This window comes from Myotis nattereri (assembly GCF_964212035.1).
Source record: "Myotis nattereri genome assembly, chromosome: 5".
Taxonomy (NCBI): Eukaryota; Metazoa; Chordata; class Mammalia; order Chiroptera; family Vespertilionidae; genus Myotis; species Myotis nattereri.
This window is the reverse complement of record NC_138080.1, coordinates 28,487,752-28,514,186: the sequence shown is the minus strand read 5'-3', so window position 1 is coordinate 28,514,186 and position 26,435 is coordinate 28,487,752. Positions and strand designations below refer to the sequence as shown.

The 26,435-nt window shown below is 49.8% G+C and overlaps 2 protein-coding genes across 12 annotated transcripts in view; one reads left to right on the top strand and one right to left on the bottom strand.

The window, feature by feature from the left end:
• Positions 1-73: 73 nt before the first annotated feature.
• Positions 74-3,771, top strand: CAPS (calcyphosine). Of its 3 annotated transcripts, none has more exons than XM_081092501.1 (5): positions 1,128-1,201; positions 1,283-1,389; positions 1,464-1,641; positions 1,843-2,049; positions 2,125-3,771. In XM_081092501.1, the coding sequence occupies exons 2-5, from the start codon at positions 1,307-1,309 to the stop codon at positions 2,224-2,226; spliced, it is 570 nt and encodes a 189-aa protein (XP_080948627.1). In that variant the 5' UTR covers positions 1,128-1,201; positions 1,283-1,306; the 3' UTR covers positions 2,227-3,771. The 3 variants fall into 3 exon arrangements, with proteins under 3 accessions (XP_080948626.1, XP_080948627.1, XP_080948628.1); XM_081092502.1 differs by having other exon boundaries at positions 1,137-1,201; positions 1,969-2,049; positions 2,125-2,811; XM_081092500.1 differs by having other exon boundaries at positions 74-1,389; positions 1,843-2,805.
• A 248-nt stretch (positions 3,772-4,019) lies between these two features.
• Positions 4,020-26,435, bottom strand: part of RANBP3 (RAN binding protein 3) — a 60,575-nt gene continuing 38,159 nt past the window's right edge. For 3 of the 9 annotated variants that reach the window (XM_081092490.1, XM_081092494.1, XM_081092498.1), the window contains 15 exons: positions 26,101-26,137; positions 25,926-26,012; positions 23,574-23,645; positions 18,307-18,372; positions 16,845-16,937; positions 15,880-15,998; positions 14,636-14,755; positions 12,684-12,787; positions 12,198-12,276; positions 10,997-11,099; positions 10,339-10,448; positions 7,579-7,699; positions 5,066-5,208; positions 4,497-4,680; positions 4,020-4,327 (listed from right to left, as the gene is read on the bottom strand). In XM_081092490.1, the coding sequence (XP_080948616.1) occupies positions 4,284-4,327; positions 4,497-4,680; positions 5,066-5,208; positions 7,579-7,699; positions 10,339-10,448; positions 10,997-11,099; positions 12,198-12,276; positions 12,684-12,787; positions 14,636-14,755; positions 15,880-15,998; positions 16,845-16,937; positions 18,307-18,372; positions 23,574-23,645; positions 25,926-26,012; positions 26,101-26,137 (1,482 nt within the window). In that variant the 3' untranslated portion in view covers positions 4,020-4,283. The remainder of the gene's footprint in view (positions 4,328-4,496; positions 4,681-5,065; positions 5,209-7,578; positions 7,700-10,338; positions 10,449-10,996; positions 11,100-12,197; positions 12,277-12,683; positions 12,788-14,635; positions 14,756-15,879; positions 15,999-16,844; positions 16,938-18,306; positions 18,373-23,573; positions 23,646-25,925; positions 26,013-26,100; positions 26,138-26,435) is intronic. The other 6 variants (XM_081092491.1, XM_081092492.1, XM_081092495.1 and 3 more) reach the window with 3 other exon arrangements.

The window sequence follows — 26,435 nt, the reverse complement described above, 5'->3', positions numbered from 1 at the left end:
GCTGTGGCTTGAATTGCAGCGCTGGGTCAGGAATTCCTGACCACATACCATTGTGCAGAGAGCAAAGCCTGGAGGTCCCCAAAGGGGGACTCATTATTTTTTATTAATCCTACCTTTGAGAATATTTTTTCCATTGATTTTTTTTTCTTAGGAGAAGGGAAGGAGGGGGAGAGAAACATCGATGTGAGAGACACATCGATTGGTTGCCCCCTGTACAGGCCCCAACTGGGGCCAGGATGGAACCTGCAACCCAGGCATGTGCCCTTGACAGGTAATCGAACCCGTGACCCTTCGTTTCGTGGGCTGACTCTAACCACAGAGAAACACCAGCCAGGGCGAGGGCCCACATTTTAAGTCCTTGGGAATCCCAATGTTCTTTTGGATCCTGCTGGTTGGTGTAATGCTCTGTTGGCAACGATGTCCAAAATCTGGATCGAAGGCCTTCTGTGATGGTGGCCTTGGTTCCCCTTGGATTATGTCAGGGGTCAGGACCACTTCTCTATTTGGTACCGCAGCCTCCTGGCTCACCAGCTTGTCACGAGCAAACCCACCAAGTGATGTCTGAGAACTGAAAACCAACCACCAAAAGACCCATAAAACAAAAACACCATGACTGGCCTCTCAATAACTACCAGGAACTTTGTCCAACTTAATTCTGCTGTGCCCTGGCTCCGCTTGCACTGGTCTCAGGACCTCCCATTGGACATGGGTTGGGCTGCCACCAGCCCTTTTAAACTCAAATCCCTCAGCAGCTTTGGCTGCTGCCCTGTGAAAAGGGATAGGGGTCAGTAAAGTCCAGAGAGGAGAGGGGCTCTGCCTCAGGTCACATAGGAATTGGGCCTTGAGCCTCCCTCCATCCACAACACGGGGTCCTTGCAGACCTGTGGCCTGCCCCTCATTGTGGTCAGAAAGACACCCACCTCCCACCCTGGTCTGGGCCTGGCTCTATCCCAGGCCTGAGCATTGCAGGGGGTCGGGAGCAGCACAATGGGTAGATGGGGCTGCCAATGACAGCACTGCTCTGTCCCTCCTGGCCCTGCCATTCGGCACAGTCAGGGTTACAGCTGGGGCCCCTCCCAGTCTCCAGAGCCACTGTCCCTTAGCAACAATCCTACCGGGCAGAACGCACTGCCAACACAGGACAAACCAGGCAGGAGCCAGTGGAGTGGCCATCTGAGGACTCCAGGGCAGACAAGGCCAGGTGAGTGAGTAGGGGGCACCCAGCTGGTAGCCTGGCCAGCCGAGCAGGAAACCCACTTAACTTAACCTCTATCTCATCCAGCTGCCCAGAGAGCCTGAACCTAACATGGATACAGTGGACGCCACTGTGGAGAGGCTCCGGGAACAGTGCCTGTCCCGAGGGGCCTCTGGCATCCAGGGCCTAGCCAGGTGAGCTGTCCCCTCACCCGTTCCTGACCACTTGGTCCCAGGGATCACTCTCCAATTGCAGCCCTTGCCCCTAGGTTTTTCCGCCGCCTGGACCAGGACAGGAGCCGATCCCTGGATGCGAGGGAGCTTCAGCAGGGCTTGGCTAAGCTGGGGCTGGCGCTGGACATGGCTGAGGCAGAGGGTGTGTGCAGGCGATGGGACCGGGATGGCAGTGGGACGCTGGACCTGGAGGAGTTCCTGAGGGCACTCCGGGTAAGGCTGGGCTGATTGGGGGCAGGCCCCTTCACCCAGCTGTCTGGCGGGGGGAAGGGGTGTGCTGAGCTCTCAGTGGATTGATTACCTGTGTCAGCAGACACCAGACACCCAGGAATTCATCACTAAGAGACTCAGGGATCCCCTGCACTCTATGCCTGGAGGGGTGGAGTCTCTTAGTCATCACTTGCCCTCCTTCAGCCCCCCATGTCCCAGGCCCGGGAGGCGGTCATTGCAGCTGCATTCTCCAAGCTGGACCGCAGTGGGGATGGTGTGGTGACCGTGGATGACCTTCGGGGGGTGTATAGCTGCCACGCCCACCCCAAGGTGCAGAGTGGGGAGTGGACTGAGGAGGAGGTGCTCCACCGCTTCCTGGACAACTTTGATTCCTCTGAGAAGGACGGGCAGGTAGGTGCCTATGGGGTCTCCCTAGCTCCTCCTGCCCTAGATTTCCATTCCTACTTAGAACCTGTCTGCCCCCAGGTCACCCTGGCTGAATTCCAGGACTATTACAGTGGTGTGAGTGCTTCCATGGACACGGATGAGGAGTTTGTGGCCATGATGACCAGCGCCTGGCGACTGTGAGCAGCATGCACTCAGCTGGCACCACTGTAGCATAGGACTCCACCATGGCACCCCCCCCCCCACCCCCGAGTTTCCAGCTGGGCAGCCCCAGGGCTGGGGGCTGGAGGGGAGCAGGATTGAGGCTGCAGAACTGGTTGGACCAGGTCTGAGCCCAACCCCCCTTCCCCCCTCCCACCCCGCATTAGGCCACTGTAGATGCCCACCCCCACCTGTCACCCTGTTCTGCTCAGTTAATCCTTGACTCTGTTAGAATTCCCATCCTGTCCCTCCTTCATGGTTCCTGGGAAGCCAGGAGGCCCCTGGATGTGATATGGGTGTGGGGAGGGAAGCAAATGGCTCTTCTATGAAGCTAGGCTCTGCACTGAAGTGGCAGGTGTTGGAAGGCGTGGAGTGTGGGGTAGGGGCCCAGGGCAGCAGGCAGGCCAGGCTGCTGGAGGAGCCTTACCTTGGGAGGCAGAGGTCACTCCTGGCCAGGCCCTCGGGCTTCCTGAGGCCCCTGGGGCACACTGGAGGCCAGGGGTTTAGTTAAAAGTTTTAATGTAGTTCCCAAATACATTTCATATGACAATCTTACATAAATGTTCCAAAACACATGGGCATTATCTGGTTTTACTTGTCACTAGTTGGCTAAGGCTTAAAGCAGAGTAATGTAGCCAGATCTGCTGGGGGTGGGAGGAGGGGTGGTGAGGGAAGGGCTTTGGTGTCTTCCCATGGCTCAGGCTGCAAACAGTCAACCCAAGGTGTGGGTGGCACAGCTATGGAGACCAGGCCTTCTTCCTATGAGTGGGCTGGATAATTTCTTCTAAAATCCCCCGGGGCCCTGTGAACAGGGACCTTCTTTGCAAGGGGGGTTGGCGCCCACCTGGGGTCTTGGCCTTCCCTGGGGTGGGCACAGCACCCGCTCCCATGTGTGCTGTGAGTGTTGGGACAGCAGTCTGTAGTCTGGAACCAGTCCCCTGCCACTCCTCAGAGGCCCTGCTTAGGGACCCCATCTGCCTGTTATGGAGGCCCCTGGCCCTGGATGGTCTTGGGGATGGTGACATCCAGGGCTGGGCAAGGAATGGCCAACAGTAGAAAGCAGGTGTGTGCCTGGGTGTCTGATGGTGGGTGACCCACGTGATGGGGACAAGCAAGAGGGGAGGGGTGCTATGCACATCCCCTTCGTTGTCAGCTCCTGTGGGAAGCAGTGGCCTCACTGTCAGGTCCCCACTCTGGAAGGCACCCCATCCAATAGGGCCAGGTCTCCACACCAAGACATCACCCTCTGGGCAACGGGAATGGGTGAGAGGGGATCTAAGAAACCAGCCCCCTCATACCCTCCTAGATCCAGTGACCCTTTTCTAGATAAGCTCTCTCTAGGTATGAGGCCTACCCCTCAACACCCCTTCATAGCTTGGAGGAGCCCCAGGTGGGAACAAGTGGGAGCCTTCAGAGCACCCCAAGCTCCCCAGTGAGGCCCCAGCACACAAGCCATGACCATAGGGAGAACGAGGACACTGGAGCTGTGCCTGCTCAATACGCAGGAACATCTTAATCTAAGAAACCAAAAAAAAAAAAAAAAAAAAAAAGCGCCTTGGGGGAAAAGAAACCTAAAAACATATACCCCAAATCAGAAGGTGGGGAAGGGGAGATAAAGATAGTAGTTAGCAGAATATCCAGCAGGGCCAGTGTTTACACTTGTGGGAGCAGACCTGGTAGCCTGGGCAGGTGGCAGAAACCCACAGGTATGGCGGCGGCATGAGAGGGGTGAAGAAACCAGGCATCCCAGTCCCAGTGAGAAGCCGTGACAAGTCTTAATGTGCCATTTCAATTCAAAGGAGGGAGGGAAGAAATGTTCTTTTTGTTTTGCTCATCAATATGATGAGGTCTCGTGTCCCAAACCACATTCAGGCAGCTCCCAAGTCTGCTTCTGAACGGGCCTTGCGGATCCGGACTGTGGCCAACCCAGCGGGGAGTGTGGTTCCCGGGGCCCGCACCTCGACGCAGCCGGAGAGGGGCGGGCGGGTGGGTGGACAGACGGACAAAGCAGCAGGCTCCTGGGTGGCCAGCTCCCGGCGCTATGTGCTCCCAGCTGTCTGCCCGTCCCCTTCGTTGTCAGCGCCTGTGGGAAGCAGTGGCCTCGCCATCAGGTCCCCACTCTGGAAGGCACCCCAGCCCCCGGGGTCAGGCTTCCACACCAAGATGTCACCCTCGGGCCAACGGCAATGGATGAGAGGGGATCTAGGAAACCAGCCCCCTTGTGCCCTCCAGGGCAGGGACTGCTGGCTCACCGCCTCCTGTGGCCCCTGACGGAGCTAGGACGTCGTCATCGTCACTGTCATCTTCATTGGATGGGGCCACACCAGGCTCGGGGGCAGGTGTTCTGGTCTCCTGTTCCTGCTCCACGCGGCTGCGCAGGGCCAGGATGCGGTGGTGCAGGGCGGCATATAGCTGGCCCGTGTCCTTGGAGCTGGCCTGGGGGAGGCAGAGGAAGTCCTGATTATGAGACTTCATGGGGACAGTGCTCCCTGGCTCAGAGCCCAAAGCTCCCACAACCCAGGGCCCATCCCTCCAAGTGCTCCCAGAGCCTGTGGTTGGGTCAGCCCTCAAGTGACAGTGGCATTCCTGCGTCTCATTTTGGGGATGGGGCCCACACAGAGGCCTCCCTGCTCTCTAGGGCCATGCTCTCAGAGCAGTGCTGAGTGCTCCCGCAGAGGGGCCCTCTCGATCCGGCCCTGTGGTGACTGCCAGCATGTGCCAAGAAGCTTCCCTCCTGTGGCAGCTCGGGGTTGCTGCCCTGGACTGAGGGAGGCAGGCTGTTTGGGTTTGGGCAGCCCAACCTGTCAGGGGGGCTGCTCACCGAGATCAGGAAGACCTTCACGCCCTGGTCCTCGGTATCCATGGCTGTGATGCGAATGCTCTTCTCACTGGCCTTGTCAATCTGCATCTGAGCCCACAGCTTGGTGTTGAGGATCAGCCGCAGGCTACCCTGGGTCCGCATCACTGCAACCAACAAGGCCACTCAGCCCTGGTTCCCACCCACTGCCCAACAACCAGCTAGAACAGACACAACCTGGGAGGAAAGCAAACCCCAACAGTGAAATCCCATGACTCTCCCAAGGTCCAGGAAAGTCACCCACTTGTCCACTGAGCAACAGCCACACATGCTGGGGCTGGCCTGGCACCACCACCTGGCTTCCTGGGCCCAGAACCACCAATGCCACTGGCGGGGTCAGAGGCCAGCATGTACCAGGATGGGGGCTTCCTTGGGGAAGGGTGTGATTAGGCAGAAGCAGGAGGAGAACTGTAGGGAGGTGGGGCCAGATAGGGACATTTGTGGGCTGCACACAGGGGACACTCACACTTCTTTATTTTTTAGTTTCAATTAATTGTTTTAATCTCACCAACAATAACCTTTGAAAACAAAAGCACTTTTACATCCTTAATTAGGAAAACTGTGGTCTCCCAGTTTCTGCTTCTTGATTTAACTTTGTCCTCCGCCCCCGCCACACACCCCTCCCTACTCTGCAAGGCTCTTCAGGTTCCGAGGCCACCTCTGCCCCGTGGCACTGTGGGCCTGGGCCCAGCGCTCCCTGAAGTTCACACCAGCAGTGGGCTTCCCGGAGGGGCGTGTGTGCACCAGGTGGCTTGTGGGTCTCGCTCCCGGCCCACCCCCTGGACAATCCTGCCCCAGGCTGGCGCCAAGGGTGCAGAGCTGAGGAGAACTAGGGAGGCGCTTTCTGTTTAACTTTATTGCTAAAATAACAGCAAAGAAGTGACTTCACGAAGAAGCTTAGTGAAATCGTTGACACTCACACTTTATGTGACACATGTCACCTAAAAGTCAAGACCTCTTCACTGTCCCCCACTCACAGGCCAAGTCCCTGAGGTTTCCTTAGAAAAAGGACTGAGGCTAACCTGTGCTCAGAGCTTCCAACAGGAAGGAGATAAAGACAGAGTGAAGGAAGCATATGGCAAAGAAAAACTGGGCACAGACCTTTCCTCTCTGGACGTACATGTGACACCCCCAGGTCTACCTGCAGCAGACCCAATGCCATAGTCAGCCTGCCCAATTTGCCAGAGCCCAGCCAGCCAGCCAGCCCAGCTCTCCCCATTAGAACAGGCCTGGTGAGGACTAAAAGGTGTCATCCCATCCAGATGGCCACACAGGACGGGGAGCAGCTTGGGCCAACTTGGGGAAGTCTGTGGGGTCCTGGGCCTCAACTGACCAAATCTCCTTGTGTCCTCTAAGCCTGGCCTCGCAAGCCCAAAGTGCCCATCTTTGAGGCAGTGGAGCAGTTCAGATGGGCTCAGAGGGAAGGTCTGTGACAAGGTAAAAGGCTGTGTGGGGTGAAAGTAAAGGGATCTCAGTGAGGGAGGGGAGGGCGTAATGCAACCATGCTGCCGCCTGAGGCGGTGGGTGATGAGCTGCGGGGCTGCAAACACTGTGCTCTCTCTGTCCACATACATGTGAACATTTTCCTAAGAAAAAATGAAAAAGGAATGGAGGGACGTCCATGGGGGAAAAAGAACGGTGCCCAAACAGAAGGACCCTTTTCATCCCTGTTCCAATCTCGGAGACAATTCTGAAAGGATGCAACGTAAGCTACTACTGGGTCATGAACAGCTGTTTCTGTAAAGGCTGGAGGGCAATTTTTGTGTGGGAAGACAACAAAAAAAGTGAACATACATATTTCACAACATAGATAAATGAACATGCTGATTCTCTTCAAACATGCATATATGTATGTGTATACACCCCCCTCAATCCATTTTTGTAATCAACATACTTCTGGGAAAAAGAGTCATGTGTAGACAGCCCAGGACCACCATTTATGATACTCAGAAAAATTAGGGACAAACTACATGTCCATCAATAGGGAAATGGTGACATACATTCATTTTTCAACAGAATATATTAGTTTTCCCAAAGTCATGTTTTTAAGGAAAATTTAATGGCACAGGAACATGTTCACAAAATAGTGAGTGAAAAGAACAGAACATAAAATTGCCCCATTTCCTTAAGAAAAAACCCACAGAACAGGAGTGGACCAACATGTTATTAGCAGAGATTTCTCTTTATCAAGAGGCTGCAGTTGATTTTTTTCTTCTTCTATCCTACCATAAAACAACTGACACTTTCATGATCAGAAAACAAGTTTAAAACCTGCTAAATGCTTTTATCTCACTTTCACTCAGAAATAGGGAAGTAATGGAAGGGATGGCAGCTGGATCCTCCGGGTCAGGCCTCAGGGTGTGGGTACCTGGGCTCTCCCGTGAGGACCTGCTCCCCTGCTCCTTGGGGCCAAGCTGGGACCTTGCCCTTTACTGCCTTGGGAACTCTGCACCGATCCAGGCCCTCCCACAGCTCACCTAGTCGGGACTGTAATGTCCCATCGTCAGCCGATGCCATGTCGTTGAGTCGCAGCAGTCCCCGGCCTCTCTCCACCCAAGACTGCGAGGTCTTGTCAAAGACAAACAGCTTACACTGGATCTGGAACACAGGGCAGCCCTCTGGGTAAGCAAGGGACCCTAGCTGGGTAGATGCCACTATGGGGGGCCTGGGGGGGGGGAATACCTGGGAGCCTCCATTTATTTCTCATGTACTACCAGGGTCAACAAGCTACGGGCCCACATCTGACCTATGGCCAGTTTTCTATTCTGCCTTCAAACTAAAGTGGATTTTATACTTTTAGAGGGATATTTAAAAAATTAAGGAAATGAAAATCAAAACCACGAGATATCACTTCACACCCACTAGGATGGCTACAACCAAAAAGACAGATAATAACAGGCACTGGAGAGGATGTGGAGAAACCAGAAGTCTCATACAGTTCCCTAAATATGGCCCTGGGGCAGTGTGACTCAGTTGGCTGGAACATCATTTCATATACTGAAAGGTCACGGGTTCGATTCCTGGTCAGGGCACATGACTAGGTTTCGGGCTTGATCCCCAGTTGGGGTGTGTGCAGGAGGCAACCTTCTTTCTCACATTGATATTTCTCTCTCCTTCTTCCTTTCCTTCTCTCTAAAAAAAAAAAAAAAATCAATGAAAAATTTCCTTGGATGAGGATTAAAAATAAAGGTTGCCCTGGCTAGTGTGGCTCAGTTGGTTGAGAATTGTCCCATGCACTGAGAAGTCGCTGGTTCTATTCCCCATCAGGGCACATGCCCAGGTTGTGGGCTTGATCCCCAGTAGGGGGCATGTTGGAGGCAGCCAATAGATGGTTCTCTCTCATCGATGTTTTTCTCATATGTAAAAACACAGAAAAAAAGTTAAACATGAAGTGACTACATGGTCCAGCAATGCCACTTCTAAGTATCCACCCAAGAGGAATGAAATAGGTTTCACACAAGAACTTTCACACAAATGTTCATAGCAGCAGAATTCTGTAAGTTAAAAAGTGGAAACTACCTAAATGTCCTTCAACACAATGGAATATTATTGAGCTATGAAAAGGAGTGAAGCACTGACACACACTATAACATGGATGGACCTTGAATACATGATGCTCAGTGAGAGCAGCCAGACACAAAAGGCCACAAAGTATGTGATTTCATTTATGTGAAATGCCCAGTATAGGCAACTCCACAGAGACAGGAAGTGGATTCGTGATTGCCTGGGGGTGAGGGAGAGGAATGGGGGGTGACTGCTAATGGGCACAAAGTTTCTTTTTGGAGGACAAAAAGGTTCTAAATTAGATAATAGTGACAGTTGCACATCTGTGTCAATATACTAAACACCACCAAACTATGCTTTAAAAGGGTAAATTTCTTTGTGTGTGCACTACATCTCAATAAAGCTGTTATATTAAAAAAGGCTGGCCGAAACCAGTTTGGCTCAGTGGATAGAGCATTGGCCTGCAGACTGAAGGGTCCCAGGTTCGATTCTGGTCAAGGGCATGTACCTTGGTTGCAGGCACATCCCTAGTAGGAGATGTGCAGGAGGCAGCTGATCCATGTTTCTCTCTCATCGATGTTTCTAACTCTCTATCTCTCTCCCTTCCTCTCTGTAAAAAATCAATAAAATATATTAAAAAAAAAAAAGGCTATCAACAGGGACCATAAGTGATTCTTTTTTTTTATATATATTTTTATTGATTTTTTACAGAGAGGAAGGGAGAGAGATAGTCAGAAACATCAATGAGAGAGAAACATCGACCAGCCGCCTCCTGCACATCCCCCACTGGGGATGTGCCCGCAACCCAGGTACATGCCCTTGACCGGAATCGAACCTGGGACCTTTCAGTCCGCAGGCCGACGCTCTATCCACTGAGCCAAACCGGTTTTGGCCATAAGTGATTCTTTACAGAAAAAGTTTGCAGATCATCATGTCAATATCTCTTAACATGGATAGATTAAAAAAACAAAGTTGAGTGGGAAAGAAGTACCACTAAAACCTGCATTAAAACCCTCTCCATACTATATATGTATAGTTTATAGACACATACATATGTGTGAAAAGCAGATAAACAGGCACAGAGACCTGGACATGTTGCCCCAGACTAGGAAGGAAAATGCTGACAGGGAAAGAGCAGGGTGAAGTTTGGGCTGCATCTGTGATTTTTTTCCCTCTAATAAAACAAGAAAAGGTGCCAGTGTGACAAAATAACCACAGCTATAACTCTGGATAGTAAGAGAAGTTACAACAGTCGTGTAATTCCCTAAACCAGTGGTCGGCAAACTGCGGCTCGCGAGCCACATGCGGCTCTTTGGCCCCTTGAGTGTGGCTCTTCCACAAAATACCATGTGTGGGCACGCACGTACATTGCGATTAAAACTTCGTGGCCCATGCGCAGAAGTTGGTATTTTGTGGAAGAGCCACACTCAAGGGGCCAAAGAGCCGCAGTTTGCCGACCACTGCCCTAAACTATGAGAATGTTTCAAAACAGAATTCTTTCATTGTAAAACAAAGCAATATAAGAAGACCCTTAGAGTTGGTTAAACTTTCAACAAAAGCCCCACCAACAAGATCCTAAAGGTGGTACTCAGGCCTCTCTGTCACTTCCAGGTGAAGTCTCTCCCCGATGTGCTTGGAGAATGTGGGTTGACCCCTTGGGGGCTGGACCCTCAAATGCACAAAGAAGCTTCAGGCCATCACATTCCACCTAAGGGCCAAGAGGCCCACCTTACCTGTAACACGTTGCTCTCTGCCTCCTCCCCGGTGATAACTTCCACTTTTTCCAACAAACACTTCCGCGCTGTTGCCTTGGTGTAGGCGGCTGCCGATTCGGCCAGGGACTCTGCAATGTTATTAGCTAAATGACACTGACTACTATTTACTTGGTTGGGAGAGAGTGTACTGCACAGGAGGCAAAGGGTTGGCTTGGTCTCAAGGGTACCAGCTACCCATGGGACATGGAGTGGACCCCAAAATATGCAAAGTAGTTCAGCCTCGGGATCTGTAAGGGAGGCCAGCTGGGAGCTGCTGGCATGGCTATGGGTTTCCCATTTCCCATTCAGTAGGGGGCAGACCTCGAAGAGGGCATGGAAGAAAACTGCCTCTGCTGCTTCAGGGTGTGAAGGGAGAGGGCTAACCATCTCAACCACCCTACCCCCAAGCCACCATATAGCACCACGGGCCTGGGCCTGTTTATAGATGAACATGTCCCCTTTTTTGTTCACTGAAAACCAGTGCCCATGGCTTTCTGGCTCTGTCCCACTGGCTGGTTCATGAGGTTATTACTGCTATGTTGAGTTGATCCCCACATTCCTCCCTGGCTGGTGCGTGGATGGACAGTGTCCTCTCACTTGGTACCCCCTCCTATGAGGCAATAGTGTTGCGATGTACCTTTCTCAGGGGTGGCCTCCTGGGATGAAGACTCGGACCCAGACTCGACAGCTGAGTTCTCCCTGTTGGCATCTGAAGTGACCTCATTTAATTTGGGTGGACTCTGCAGGGAAACAAAGGCACATGGGAAAGGCATTTGGGCGATTCTGGTGGGCCGGGTCAACTACTATGGAACAGTAAGTCCCTTGGCCCGGCAGCAGCTCTCAGAACTTCCCTGCTGGGTAGAGGGCTGCTTTCTGTCCACAGCTCCTCCTCTGCAGCTTTGGGGACCCTCCCAGACCTGGCAGACAGACTACATAGCCCTTCCCCATGGGCTATGTCCCAGCCATACTCACCACACCCCCATCCCCAAAACCACACAACAATCTTCAAGCATCATTTGGTGTTAAAACCTAACACAAAAGGGGCATCATGCATGAACTGCCCTTGGAGCCCCCCAATGGGGCCTCTCATGGCACTGCCGGGAGGCGTGTGCCACCAGCTGACATTACTTTGGGCTGCAGAGTTCACCTCTGTGTGAGGTAGTTCTTTGACTATTTCATTTTAGCAGGAAATGGACAGTACTGATGCTTGAGAAAAAAGCAGAGGGCTTTTTAATGTAATGTATTCTGAGACAAACATGGACAGAATTGGTTGGACCCAAAACAGCTCTGTAGCCACACTGAACATGGACACAGAGCCGCTGTGCCCGTTTGATCAGGGGAAAAAAAGGGATGAAGAAAGGAAGCATGTAAACAATTCCAGAACCCAACCCTGGCTGTGATGTGTCGGGAGTACATGGGACACAGGGTCCCTCTGAGGCCACCACAACTGCCCCCCCGCCCCCCTCTTTGTGCTGCAGCCTCATTGGCAGGTGGGAGGACCATCGTTGGCTCCAGAAGTGGCTCTGGGGGGCCCCAGCAGCATGCAGCTAAGGACTGGTCTGATGGCTGTACCTGTAGCCAGACTTCACCAGGAAAGCATGGCCTATGGAAACCTGTCTTAGAATGAGGAAAGACTGGAAATGGAACACTGGCTCCTGGAGAGCAAACAACCCTGCCTCTGACTTTAAGCCGAGTCTTCTTTCTTACTTGCAACTGAAATCATCCTAATTTTCCAAGAGACAACGCGGCAGCCACACTCACATCCCTTTGACGTGGCCTGGGGAGTTTTAAAAACCTTCTGGGCCCCAGGAAGAATAGTCCCCATAGGGGCCACTCACCAATACGCGCTCGCTCATGTTCTGGCCAAATACAAATTTGTTGCTGGTGGCATCGGCACTATTGGTCGAGTTCTCTAAACTGAAGAGAAGATGGACTGTGAATTCAGGGGCAGAACCTGGTGGGTAACAAGAGGCAGCTGAGCTGCCACCGGCCCACTGGGTTCTGTTCTGGGCACAAGGTCCTGGTGATAGAAGTCACTCTGAGAGCTGGGCTGGACAACCCCACAGAACTCAGGTCCTGCCTCAAAGTTGTCCATCAAAGTCCACTGTCCTGGCCCTTCCACAGCTGTGCCACGTGGGAAAGAAGGAAGGGATTAGGGAGCAACTGGAATTCTGGAGGATTCTGCTCCCTCCCCTCCATCCTGCCCCCCAGGGAAGGACCAGGCTGGCTCCTGGTCTGGGTTCTGCCTCCTCTCTGGGCCACAGACAAGGTGGATGAATGACCTGAGCGCCTCTGAGGCTGGACACAGGGCCTCACACACATACCTGGAGCTGATATATTGAAGAAAATAGTTGGTCGCGGTTGGTGTTTCTGAACTGGGGTGTCCGGCATTTTCCATGTCAGCTGCTTCAGTGTTTTCATTTATTAACTGGGAAATAGAAACACTACACTCAGAGCACACACATTCTGGACCTCTACAGCTTGGCCTGGCTGCACAATCCCTCTGCCGTGTGGCACAGCTCAACATGCAAATCCTACCAGTGTGCACGCAGGGGTTTGTGTGTGAGCACTGAGTGCTGGCGCTGTAATCAATTCCAGAACTTTTTGCTTTTAACAGTTAAGGTACAAAAACAATTCATAAAATGTTAGTGGACTTTTTCTACCTTGTTTAAAAAAAAAATAATAAAAAATGCACTCAGGCTGGCATCTTGTTAGCATTTTCATCACTTCTGTTCCGAGATCACAGAACACTTATAAATCTGGTGTTTTAAGGGGTTTATTAAGAACATAAAGCACTGTTGTTTGAGGGCTTCATTGATGCCAGCTGTCCTGTCTGCTCCATCATATATGTGACCTAACGCACTACTCCTGGGTACCCTGAGGGGTGGAAGGATGGACTTGGTCCTGTGAGCGAGGAAGCTTGAGCTCGGAGGAGCTAGGAGACCATGGACTGGAGTCACCCTCTGTGGAGAAGGTGGGATGTGACCAAGACCTGAGAGACCACATGAGCCCTGGGTCTCTAGGAGACACTGCCCCTCCCCCCATGTCAAGGTAGCATTGCTCTGAACTTGAGGAGCAGACTCAACTAGATGGATGGCCAGATACCGCCCCCAGGGCTGGTAGATTTCAAGGCTGTTCCTTCACTTTCCTCTTCCTGGAGGGAGCAGTCCCCAAGGAACGCATTATTTGGCTAAAGTCATGCGACATCAACACTTATTTTTGTCTCCTGGGCATCTGTGCTTCTCTTGGACAGTGACACCACAGGAGAACACAGGCGGCATGTTTTCTATGTGGTGACTTTTGTTTCCTTATTTCCGAGTCTCTCATCCTCAGCATCACTGACATTGGGGCTGGATCGTCCTGGGCACTGTGGGGTATTGAGCAGCATCCCCGGCCCCTACCCACTCGATGCCAGGAGTACCTACCCCCTAGTGTGACAACCACAGATGTCCCCAGACATGGCACTGACACTGCCTCTCAGTCCTCTAAAGGAGATTCCTGCCAGGTGAGCTGCTGGAAATAGCACAGAAGAACATTCCATATCTGTGGCTGCAAAACGTAGTGCTGCTCACTCTAGTCCTTCTGGAGTGCTCGCACAGAGCGTGCAGAGCTGAGACCCCTGCCACTGCCAGATGCCCCCACCCCAACTCAGTCCCCAGACTGGACCCACCTGCCTGGGGGCAGGACCCACCCGAGGTGGCAGATGGTGTTGCTCCTGTGGGAGAGAGAACAATCTTTCCACCTGCCCTACTTTTGAAAATAAGATGATGGTTCTGTCGGGAGCAGTCTGGTCCCGTGGGGAACATTCAGCACTACTTGGGGGCATGTGTGGTTGTCACAACTGAGAGGGTATACGCCTGGTATCTAGAGGGTGGGGACCAGGGATGCTGCTCAACAACCCACAATGGTGAGTAGGTCATGCTTCCAACAACTAAGCACAATCTGGTCTGGATGCTGCTAGTGTTGAGATAAAAAACCCTGAAGAAAACAAAAACCTCGCACTGGTTGTCCCTCTGTCCCCTATAGCCAGGAGCCACCGCTGAGTCCCACTGAGGATGGAGGGATGGCAGGCAGCCTGGGTGGCTGAGCAGCAGAGTATGGGAAACATGCACAACAAGCAGCTGCCGGCCGTGCTGAGAGTCACAGGACCACTTCACAACACAGCCTCTGTGTCTGCCCCACCCTTCAGAAACAATTCCTGTTCTCGAACCTGGCGAGAGGCATACAGAGATCAATCCCTGAGTTCAACGGCTCCCCCAGCCCTCTGAGTACATACCTTAACTCTGTCCCTCAAGTTCTGCCCAAATACAAACGCTTGCTGTGCAACTTGCTCTTTTTTCTCACAGCTGTCCTCCTCAGAAGTACTGCTAGACTCATTTTTCTGGGGCTCCTTCTCCTAGTTAAACAGAACAACGACAACTGAGAAGAAGGGACACATCAGCCCTGATGAGCAAGCTGAACCATCTTATAGCAAAATTGCATGCCCCTTGACGAGGGTCCCTGGGCTGAGGAACAGCTGAGGAGGGGCTAGAACCAATCGGAAGAGTGAGGCAGCCAGGAACATGGGGAGGACAGGACAGTGGGTCACTTTTGGTCTCCCTCTGGTGCAGAGATGTGCAGCTGCCTGCCCTGAGACCCGGCTACCAAAGTTCCATGAAGCATATGTTACAAAGACAATTTCTATTTCCAATTCCATGAACTGGGTTGAAGGTGGGGGGACCTCATAGATGTTTCAAAATAGAATTGTAGATGATCATTTTCACCATTTGAGCCTGAACACCTATGGGGGGTGAGGGTGAGGGAGGCAGAGGACAGAGAACCTCTGGCAGCAACTTATCTGCTGAAGTGGCCGACGGCAAAGGCACACAGACGCAGTCTGGCTTGTGTCTGAGGCAGGGTGCAGTATTGCAATTTGGATTCCAAATCTGTCTCTGTCAACCCCAAGAGCAGGTGCTTCATGAAATGCCCGTTTCCCAGCTGCTCTGCAGCACTACTGGAAAACAGATGCTTCTGGCCTATATAATTCCAGAACCATAAAGGATGTCTTTTAAAAACAAACAATTTCTGAGCTGACGCCCCAGGCATTTAAAAGAGCACACGTGTACGAATCCCCAGAGTTGCTGGGGTATGGAAACAGGGAGGGAAGACATTTGTCCCCACAAAATGGTGCAAGGATCTCATTAATGAAAGCCATCCCTCCGGTCCCAGTGGCTCCCCAAGGCTCAAAGGTTAGTGTGCCAACTAGCAGAAACGCTGCCCCAGGACGTGTGGAAATGACATGCTGGATTCGGGCAACACAGGGCTCTATAGCAGAGCTGTGCTCACAGCATCTTTCTCTCAGAACCATGAAGACACCCCTCCCCTCTCTTGGCGTTCGTCAGCACTGATACTGCTGAGCAAACCCAGAAAGCTTGAACACAGAACAAACTGGCACTGCTCAGAGCAGGTAACAGTCTGTGTGCTCGGCAAAGCCTGAGAAGTCTCCTGTGAGGTGTGCTCCCTGCCCTGGCACAGACGGACCTCAGGTGCTGGCACCTCATCAGGCGGACTTCTCTGTGTGGGGTTGTCAGGCGATGTCGATGTCGCTGTTCCTGTGCAGTCTGCTGGGATGCTGAGCCCATTGGTGCCGCTGCTTGGAACTGTGGGGACAAACCAACAGAGTGAGAATCGTGGAGTTAGTGCTAGACCACCTCTAATGCTTTCTTCTGCCACCATTTGGACCAACAGTATATAATTTCTCCTTTTATAAGAAAGGGTCTAGTGGCTCTACTAAAAGCAACAAACTCTTAGATTAAAAGAACAAATATTGGGGGAACAATTATGAGTTTTATAAAACAAGTTTTACAAATGGTATCTTCATTCTATGCATTTTTCCTTTAAATAGCTGAGATTACATGACACACACAACTTCAAATCTAGCTTTGACTGTTGAGTATTACATAAAAAAACTTCCCATGTAATTAAAAACTCTTCAGAAATGTTACTATTTCCCTCATGTGGGATGTTGCGTGGCTTCTGATGAAGAATTCTCGAATTATAGGGAAAGATCAAGAGGAAGACAAGAGCTCATTCACATGAAGAAAATTAAAGATTAACTGAAAACCACTGCCTATGTGGATGTAATGAAAATATGGTTTAAGAGTCATGTCTCAAGGTTTGCAAGTAAAATGAAAACATGTGAAAGTTACCCTTTGAGTTTCTGAGACTGCAGGGCTGAGTTCTGCCTGCAAACGTGTAGGGACGAATCTGAACCGCTCAGGAAGTGGAGGCAGCATTTATGAGGCCAGGGCGTGCACAAGGCACATTTGCACCAGCAGTCAGGCTTGGCCTCATGTCTTTACTAGGCTCACCAGGAATATAAAGGGCTGCCTTCCCAGCACTTTATTTCTTTGTGCATTTGGCAGATATGACATGGCTGTCCCAGAAGCGACTTCTGTAATAATCTACTCTGCCATGCCAGCCTGTACCAGGGCTGCGTTTCTTACCGGCCTGTGAGAGTGCCTTTGGCTGTGGGGCTTGTAACACTGCCGGGCGAAGCACGCTCCGCTGCTGCTCCTTGGGCTTCTGGCTTGGCAGACCTGGGAACAGAGGTCGGTTTGCCCAGCGCCCTTGGACCTCGTGGGCAAAAATGCAACAGCTCAGGCTCTCAGGCACTTTACAGACAAATTAAATCCAGCAATCCATTTCATGTTCCTCACAGACTAGACTCTATAGGGAAGCACATCTGTGTTTTGGTTTTTTTTTTTAGAAAATGTTTTTATTGATTTTAGAGAAAGGAGGGAGAGGGAGAGAGAGATATAAACATCAATGATGAGAGAGAATCATTGATTAGCTGCCTTCTGCATGCCCCCTACTGGGGATCGATCCCACAACCCGGGCATGTGCCATGACCAGAATCAAACTGCAACTTCTTGGTTCATGGGTCCATGCTCAACCACTGAGCCACAGCGGCCAGGAGGGAAGCACATTAAAAAAACAAACCCAAGACACCCAAGACACTTTCTTTACAGCTAAACATACAGAATTTGGCTATTGCTATTTTTAGATGTGATTAAATGACATTTCCATGTAACTGATCATGTCTGTGAATTAACCCAGTGAGTACACTAATGCTTCGGGTTCTCAAGTGCTGGGCTCAAGGGTCAAGCACAGACTTGAGGGGAAAGCAGCAAAGCCACAGGCAATCCCCCAGAATTTAGGCTGCTGCTTGGGATCACAGAAAGGCACCCTCTGCACCTGCTTTTTATTTTTTAAAATATATTTTTATTGATTTCAGAGAGGAAAGGAGAGCAAGAGAGGGATAGAAACATCAATGATGATTCATTGATTGCCTGCCTCCTGCACGCCCCCTATTTGGGGATTGAGCCTGTAACTTGGGCCTGTGCCCTTGACCGGAATCAAACCTGGGACCTTTCAGTCCCCAGGCTGACACTCTATCCACTGAGCCAAACCAGTTAGGGCAGCACCTGTTTTTTAAAAATGCCACATTGAGAAAACACGTCTGGCCAAATACAACTAGGGCAAGGACCACGAGAAAACATTTTTGGCCCTGCTTGGGCTCCCTTTGGACCTGACAGGTCTCCAGAGCGCCATCACTTGGCCTTGCTCACGAACAGTGTGCTATTGAATTGAGGCCACTCTGCAAATTAGAGTTAACGATATGGCGTGCTGGGGCTAGAATGCTCTGGAAAGACAGCTGGAACCAACTGAGCTATTACTGGGCACAGAGCCCAAACTCCCATCCCAACCCAAGCTTGTTCCCTTGTCACCTCCACTTCAGGGTAGAGAAGCTCCCTGGTCTGACAGGCTCTTTATAGTGTTTTTCCATAGCTCAGGTGTCAGGTACCAGCCCAGAGTGCACTGGTGGGTTGCCTTAGGCAGCCGTGCAGAAGCCTGGAAGGGTATGAGAAAGCCACTCTCCTCTCCTCCTCCAACGTGGGCACCTACCTGCACTGGGTGCCTGGCCATGGATCAGTGTTGGTGGCTTCAACCGGAACCCACTGCTCTTTTCCTCTACAAGCACAAGAAAAAAGATAAAAAAAAAAAAAAAAAAGCCTTCCTAGAGTGGGGTGGTGAGGCTGGGAGGGAGCAGGGGCAGGAGAGGGTTGTTGACTGGGCCTCAGTAGCCAGGGGCCTAGAGAACAAGGGAAATGATGTCAAACTGAAACAGAAATGCAGAAGTCCTATCCAACCACCAAGGCTGTACGGCAGCCTGGGTGAGGAGGCAGGGGATTGCAGGAAGTGCGGCTCGGGGCAAAGTACAGCAAATGGAAGACCAGAGGTTGTCAAAGGTGCAAGACAGAAGTGAGGGTGACTACTCCACCAAGGAGCTCTTCCATCCAGAAGGTGAGTGCCAGGCTGGACTTTGCCAGGACCTTGGAAGCCATGCTGTACTTGCAGGCCCTGGAGAATGTCACAGGGCCACCGAATAAAGGTTTCCAGAGATGCATTTCTCTTTCCTAGAGCACTTGTCAGGAGAGCTCTTTGTACTACCAACAGATGTGTGGGAAATGAGACATGTTTTCTTTGGCAAGAGATCAAGAGTGGCACATAGAGGACTTGCTCTCTTTCTAGACATGCCTGGAGAGCTTTGTCTCATTGCTTAATGAGAGCACCGGAAGGCCTGGAAGAAGGAAGCAGGGTTGTTTGTCCTGGCCACATGTGAGGAGGCGGGGCCTCCCCCAGGACTTGAGTTCAGGTTGACAAATACAGGGGCTCTTGGGATATTCAAAACCTGGTTTCTGCTTAGCCACATGTCCACAGATCCCTTAATCAATGCATCTTGGTGACTTTGCCCATCTCATACGGGGTTGGGGTGGAAGAGACAGTTTAATGCAATCCTTGGCGGTAAGGATCAGCATAAAAAGCTTTGTGACTCCAACAGGCCAGGTCTGTATCTGGAGAAGCAGAGGGACAGCAGCATTTTAGGCCACCAGAGGCAGCCTTGCTTTTGTGCTAAGGTCCAACATATCGGGAAAAACCCTTGCAAGATTTCAGGGCACAAGATAATCATACAGAAATCAGTGTGTTTCTATACACTGGCAACAAACAACCCAAAATGAAGTCAAGAAAACAATTCCATATTGTTGGAAGAAAGTAAAGACTTAAAAGATACCTCAAAAGGTCACACAAATCCAGAGACAGAAAGTGGATTCATGGTTGCCAGGGGCTGGGAAAGACAGAATGAGGAATGACTGCTAAAGGATATGGGATTTCTTTTGGGGGGTGATTAAAATGTTCTAAAATTAATTACAGTGACAGCTGCACAACTCTATGGATACACTAAAAACCAACCAATTATACACTAAAATGACATCACAAATGCTTTGTCAGACCACTTTCAGGTAGGAAACAAAATCAAATCAGAATTCTGAGTAAAACAGAAGGGCCCTCTTCCTGTTGTCGACATGTTGGTGAGCCAAAGTGCTCTCCTTGGGCAAAAATAGGATTACAGAAACTCTCACTGCTAGTTAGTAAAAAAGACTGGAGCCTGCCAGGCTTCTAAAGCCTGTGTTAGTGGGGTGGTATCTCTCACATAAGAGAGCTGTGGGTCATAAAAACCACACTCGGGAAATCAGACAAAACAGGATGCAGGGGAAGACATGCTGCCAGATGTTCCTTTTTAGAAGGAAAATACTGAATTACATTTCCAAAGCTTAGGGTTATTCAGAAGGCGATTGGCAATATAAAACTAAAAAATTGAGATGAAATTCACAATTTAAAAAATTCTAAAGCTCTTAGAGCTGGCTCTGCAATGCTCATATTGTGGCTACACATTGATGGCGACCACTGAGCCCTGTGCAGAGCCAATGCTAACAGCCACTGACCCGTGGGGCTGACCTATGCCAATCAGTGTGGGCAGTGGGCCCAGAAATTACTGCCAGTGAACATTCACTAACTTTGTATCTGGTGCCAGGCTAACCCTGAAGATGCACAGGAAATCTATGCTGAATGCTGCAGTAAACTGATGGACAGATAGACAAGGTGTACCACACTTCTGAAGGAGCCAAAGTAGGAGGGTGGTGTGCTTACAGGGCAGTCAAACCCTGGAGGCCCTGCTGCAGCCCCATCTTCACTAAAACAAATATGATCTCTTCTCCTGGCCTCCTGCAAGATGGTCAGGGTACAATGAAGAGGCATTGCTTGGAGGCCAGAGCCCCACTACACACAGGTGGCTACATTGGTGTCTTCTTAAGGGCACATGCATCCCCTTCTGTGAACTCCCTGGCGGAAGAGGACTCCCCTCTGGGGCAGCCTCTTTCCTCTTCCAAGTCATGTCTGAAGCAAGCAGGCTCCTTTGAGGGTACATTGTGCCCTGCCTCAGGAAGATCTTGAGTGACTTCTGAGGAAGTAATGTTCTCCATCCAGGGAGGCCCAGATTTAACAGGAAAATATATCAGAATTCAACCTGATATAAACCAGGGGTTGGAAAGAATCCAAGAGAAAGCAGCCTGATGAGGGCTGGGGTGTATAAGGGCAGTGTTGGTGCAGGGGGGAAGAGTGCTTGATCACATATGGGGGAATGGAGCAATGAGTAAATAAATGTATTAAGGACAGAGGGAGTCAGGTTTCTTAGAAAAGAGAGGTAGATATACAGAGGGGGAGGTTAAGATGAATCCTGTTGGCAATGAATTGGAAGTATCCAGATAGAGATGTAGAAATATATGTAAATGTAAGCATATATATGCATATAGGTATATGTGTATATGTTCCTAGTTGTGTGTGTGTTTGTGTGTGTGTGTGTGTGTGTGTGTGTGTGTGTTCCCAGCTCTGGGCACTGAGAGGTCCTGAGAGCAGTGACAGCCCAAATGGTGGTGAACACACGGAGCACCCAGATCTTGGTTTGTTGAGACCATGCTCCATTAAGAACTAGGACTCCTTCGAGAAAAGGGGAAAGATGATGAGTCTGGAACCTCCTTTTATGACAGAAAGTAAAGAAAGTGCTTAAAAGAATGACAGGGACCTGGGAAAAGGACACAGGAACCTGGCTTGATGGGGCTCATTGGCCAAATCTGGAACAATTAAAATAACTGATGATCAAAATAAAATCTGAATATTAAAATAAAAACTAATAACAAATTGCAACCCACTGACTAAAACAGGAATTCATAAATCCATATCAACACAAATGACTAAGTAAAGTGGGGAAAAGAAAGCTGCTCCTTATAGTAGAATGCCAACTAATAAATGTTGGGGCAAAAATGGGGCAGAAAATCTCCATGTGGTCATCATCAGAGTAATAATTAATTCAAGCAAGAAAACATTAATGGATGCTAACAAAGGAGGGCAATATGAGAGATTTCCTCATGTCTCTAAGTATCTCTCCACTGAGGCAAACTGGCTAGATCAACCAAAGGACTTGTATACATGCATATAAGCATAACTAATGGACACAGACACCAGGAGGTGAGGGCATGAATGGGATGGGGTGGGGGGGCAATGAGGGGATAAGGACACATATGTAATACCTTAATCAATACGGAAAAAAAAAAAAGAAAAAAAAAAGTATCTCTCCAGAAAATAGTAATGACAAAGGAAGAAGAAATAATTTTATAGTGGAGAAACCGGGCAGATTCCACCCTAATCAAGTGATCAAAGTCAACCCGCCTGCACCAGGTAGAGTACACATCGTGTGCCACCACTGGGGTGCACTGGGAGAGCACGGCTGCACTTCTATGGCATTCCAGTCCCAAATACACAACCTGGGTGGAAGCCCCAGGACACACCAGACACCCTCTAATTGAAGGACTTCTCCAAAATAACTGGCTTGTAATCTTCAAGGTCACAAAAGTCAAGGAAAGAATGAGCAACTGTTTCAGATGGAGAGAGACATGTGATTAGAATCTGATGTCTTTGCTCTGAAAAACGCATGGAGCCTTCTATGTAAAGGGATAGAGAAATGCTTTATAAAAATTTTCCATAAGTTTTAGGTCCCCCCTCCCCCAATTAAGCTAAAAAATAAGACAGGCGAGCATATAAGAGGCTCACTTTGCAGAGCTGATGTGCAAATCTAATATGACTGGCATGCTGCATCAGGTACCAGGGACCAGGGCTGTATCAGAGCCTCTGCTAAAGCAGACTAAGCTGTCCCCTTTCGCAGAGCTACCCCACTCTCAATGCTGCTGGATAAAGGTTTTGGGGGCAGAGAGAGGGAGTGAGGCCATCACTCACAGACCTCAGAGGTGATCTTGAGATTCATAATAGAACTCCATGGCATAAAGGGATCAAGATGTGCGTCTTAAGCTATTGATCCCTAGACCAAAACAGACTCGCAAAGACTAACACTACCCCCACACCTCAGAACACAACTTGCTAAACCAGTGCCTCAGGTACGACCAAAGACCTTTAAAAACCAAGTTCCTCTTCAGAAGTGGGAAGGGGGGTCAACTCCAAACAGTGTGCTTTCAGAGTCAGAACAAATTCAACTGTTTGAAATGGTGCCATCAAATCAATCCTCAAAGTTATAAAAACTAGCCTCTTCCCTTGACATCACTCTCATGCCAGAGTATGAGTTATCTTGCAATGCTTTTGAAGTCGGCAATGAATTTATATAAGGCAGGTTTGGTTACAGAATTCGGGTGGTTAAACTTGCTCATTAAATCTTTTATGAGGAGAAACTTTCAGGAATTATTGGAGTTGGTTCTCCTGCAAAAGACCAAAAAAGGCAGGCTCTATGTTCTTCAGAGGGGAGCAAGCTGTTTTCCTTAAAGTTTTAAGGCCGTGATTAAATATATGCATTTATCCGAACACATCTAAGCCATACTAATTAATGTGGGAATTTAATAACCGAAAAGGGGTCTGGGAAATTACATTTCACATTAGTTACCTTTGGGATGGTAGTCAGTGGGAAAGGGGCAGGCTAATTCTTTTAAAGTCTATTTATTTCTAATCTGCCTTTTTAAAAATTACATAAATGTATTACTTGTGTAAAATTTTGAAAAACAAGTAATACATCTCTTTCTTTTTTTCAAGAAGGATGTAAAAATCCTTGTAAACAGGCTTACTTACAGAAACAGAAATAAGGGCTTATGAAGCCTCTCTTACATTGGATTCCAAATGTACAAGCTAAAGAGTTGGGAAAAGATTTAGAAACTGAACTCTGCTTTCAAACTGTCCATTGCTGTTAAGGTGCTATTTTACAGTATGAACTGCTTTTCACCCCAGGAAAACCCCCAGTGACTGGCTGTGAAAGGCAAAGGGATGTGAGGGCTCACCTGGTTCTGAGTCAGAATTGCCTGCAGATGGCTCGCAGAAGGTTGATGGCATAAAAACATTGTTTTTTGATACTGTCAGCAAGGAGGTGCAGGCAGGGGGGGAACAAGAGGAAAAACAGAGTGAGTAGGTGGGGCAGACATGAGGGGTTGATCTCCAAGTCCCACTGTGGTGTAAGAGGTGGGGGTCAGCATAATGAATAAGGCCTTTAGATACTCCACACTCTCTACAGCAAGAAGAGGGGAGTCTCCAGCCTAATGGCCTCTGTCTGATGTCTACCAGTTCACTCTGGTCCACTGTGGTTATTTCTCCTGTCCTCATGCCCCTGGCTTTTCCTTGGCACCCTAGGCTCATGGGGGCAGCCAGGAGGAAATCGGAGCACGCCAGATGTACCAAGTCTTACCTGGGGCTGAGCCTCAGCCCCTGCTCCTTGTCACCAGTCCGGGCTCAAAAGTTGGCTGCACTCCCCACCCCCACCTGTTTTGGATCTCACTGGTACTGCTCATCTTTCCATTTCCTCTGAGGATTGGGAGCTGATTATCTCCCAGTGGTTGGCAAACTGCGGCTTGCGAGCCACATGCGGCTCTTTGGCCTCTTGAGTGTGGCTCTTCCACAAAATACCAACTTCTGCGCATGGGCCACGAAGTTTCAATCGCAATGTACGTGCGCGCCCGCACTTGGTATTTTGTGGAAGAGCCACACTCAAGGGGCCAAAGAGCCGCATGTGGCTCGCGAGCCGCAGTTTGCCGACCACTGTCCTAGACCAATGCACTAGAGCAGTGGTTCTAAACCTGCGGGTCGCGACCCCTTTGGGGGTCGAACGACCCTTTCACAGGGGTCGCCTAAATACATCCTGCATATCAGATATTTATATTACGATTAATAATAGTAGCAAAATTACAGTTATGAAGTAGCAACGAAAATCATTTTATGGTTGGGGGTCACCACATGAGAAACTGTATTAAAGGGTCGCGGCATTAGGAAGGTTGAGAACCACTGCACTAGAGAGAGAAAATGTTTGGTAGTCCTTTGCCCCTTCAGCCTAGTGCACAATACAAATCACCTCATCTCTTCTCTGCTACACCTTCCTAATGAGAAAGTGTGGTTCAGCAGTAGACAGTGAACGGAAGGAACACAATCACAGCCAGGAAGTGGATGCTTCCTCATTCCATAGAAACACCTATGCAACAAGTGGGCAGAGACCCTTAAAAAAGGATGCCCACTGCAAACCATCTGGACAGTTCCTTAATGCCTAATGGGCAATTGACAGTGCATCCATTCAGGGGAGGGTCTTATGCAGTCATGAAAAAGGACGTGGCAACGTAAAAAAAAAAAAGCGTTAAGGGAAATAGGTAGGAAATTAAGTGTGTTACAGAGACAACCTTGAGAGGACGCTCACTTTCTGCACCAGCTATTCCTATAAAGTCTGCATTACTTTTTTAAGCAGAAACAAACTTTCCAAGAGTGTCTTTTTTCCCTCCTTAAAGTGATATCTTTAAAGTTCACAGTTGTAAATGTTTTATATGAACTTTGCAAGAATGAACTTCAATTTGGGTAACTAGAGATCCTCTCCCAATACACGTGCATCTCTAAGTCATGGTTACAGAGACCAAGATGGGACAATGCCAGAGTGGACCAAGTCCAGATGAGGTGGGGAGGAGAGGGAGCAGCCCTTTGACAGCACTGACCCTCCAAACTACAGGGGAGTCCCCAGGCTCGAGGAGCCCCCACTAAGTAGCCCCAGTGTCTCTCTCTACCCTTGAACCTACCTCTTTTCTGCACCAGGCTTTGCATATGCTGTAGCTGGTCTTCTGGCTTCTGTGCATGTGCTCAGATCATGCCCAGTCCAGATACCTCTACAGGGGTCCAGTCTGGCCCACCTTTCAAGCCTCTACCAAGCCCTTTCCTCAGGGAGCTCAAGGCAATCCACCACACCACAGTGTCTATTGGGACCACTCAGCTCACTATGAACCATGTGTGTGTCCTTCTCAATTGGACCACCAAGGTCTAGGCAGAAGGGTCAGGAGAATCCCCCACTTCCAAGCAGCTTTTGGAAGGTGGACATGTGATTAGTGGTCAGAGGCCCCAATAGGGCTCAGATAGTCCTTTTATTTCAGAGGGATGATTTTTCTTGGTGCATCTTTCTTATCAGTCCACTAGGTCACACCCCTCCATAAGTGTCACTGATCCCAGACTGGGGTACCTGGTGCCACACCTCTGACAAGCTCTAACCTTATCATGACAGAGACCAAGTCTCTGATTCTAACTGGGTCTGGGCAGGTGTGTGTGAGATGTTACAGTGGGCTTGTAAACATGAATGCTTTTGTCAGTCAATAAAGGTCTGTAGCTGTTACCTGACTGTGAAGGTGGGAACTGGGTTAAAGAGGACGTCCTTTCTCGCTTGACAGGAGGGCAGTAATTTCCATCTTCTCTGTCAGAATCTACAGAAAACAATGAGAAGGAGGAGAAAATCAGGCTCCTTCCATTTTTACAATGAAAGACAGTGAAACGTTTTAGAGGTTTCCTCACCTTCACCACCTTCAGGGCTGGAGCCTCCAGCTGACCTCTGAAACGAGAGCACATGTCAGGGTGGAAGAGAGGGCCAAGCTGCCCTCTCACCTAACAGCTCAGAAGCTCCGTAATGAATGGATCCTGAGAGACAGTACTGAGGACCAACTCCCTTAGCTCAGCCACCAAGTCACAGAGGAACTTCCAATCTCACGCTCAGAACTCCCCCATGAACCTTCTGCAGACCAGGCCACGAGCTAAGGAATCCTCTTAATGACTGACAGCACATTTACAGCACAAGGATCGGTTTCTTTGTTTCTCCACAGGTTACAGCTAACTGGTGTGCCACTCCCAAA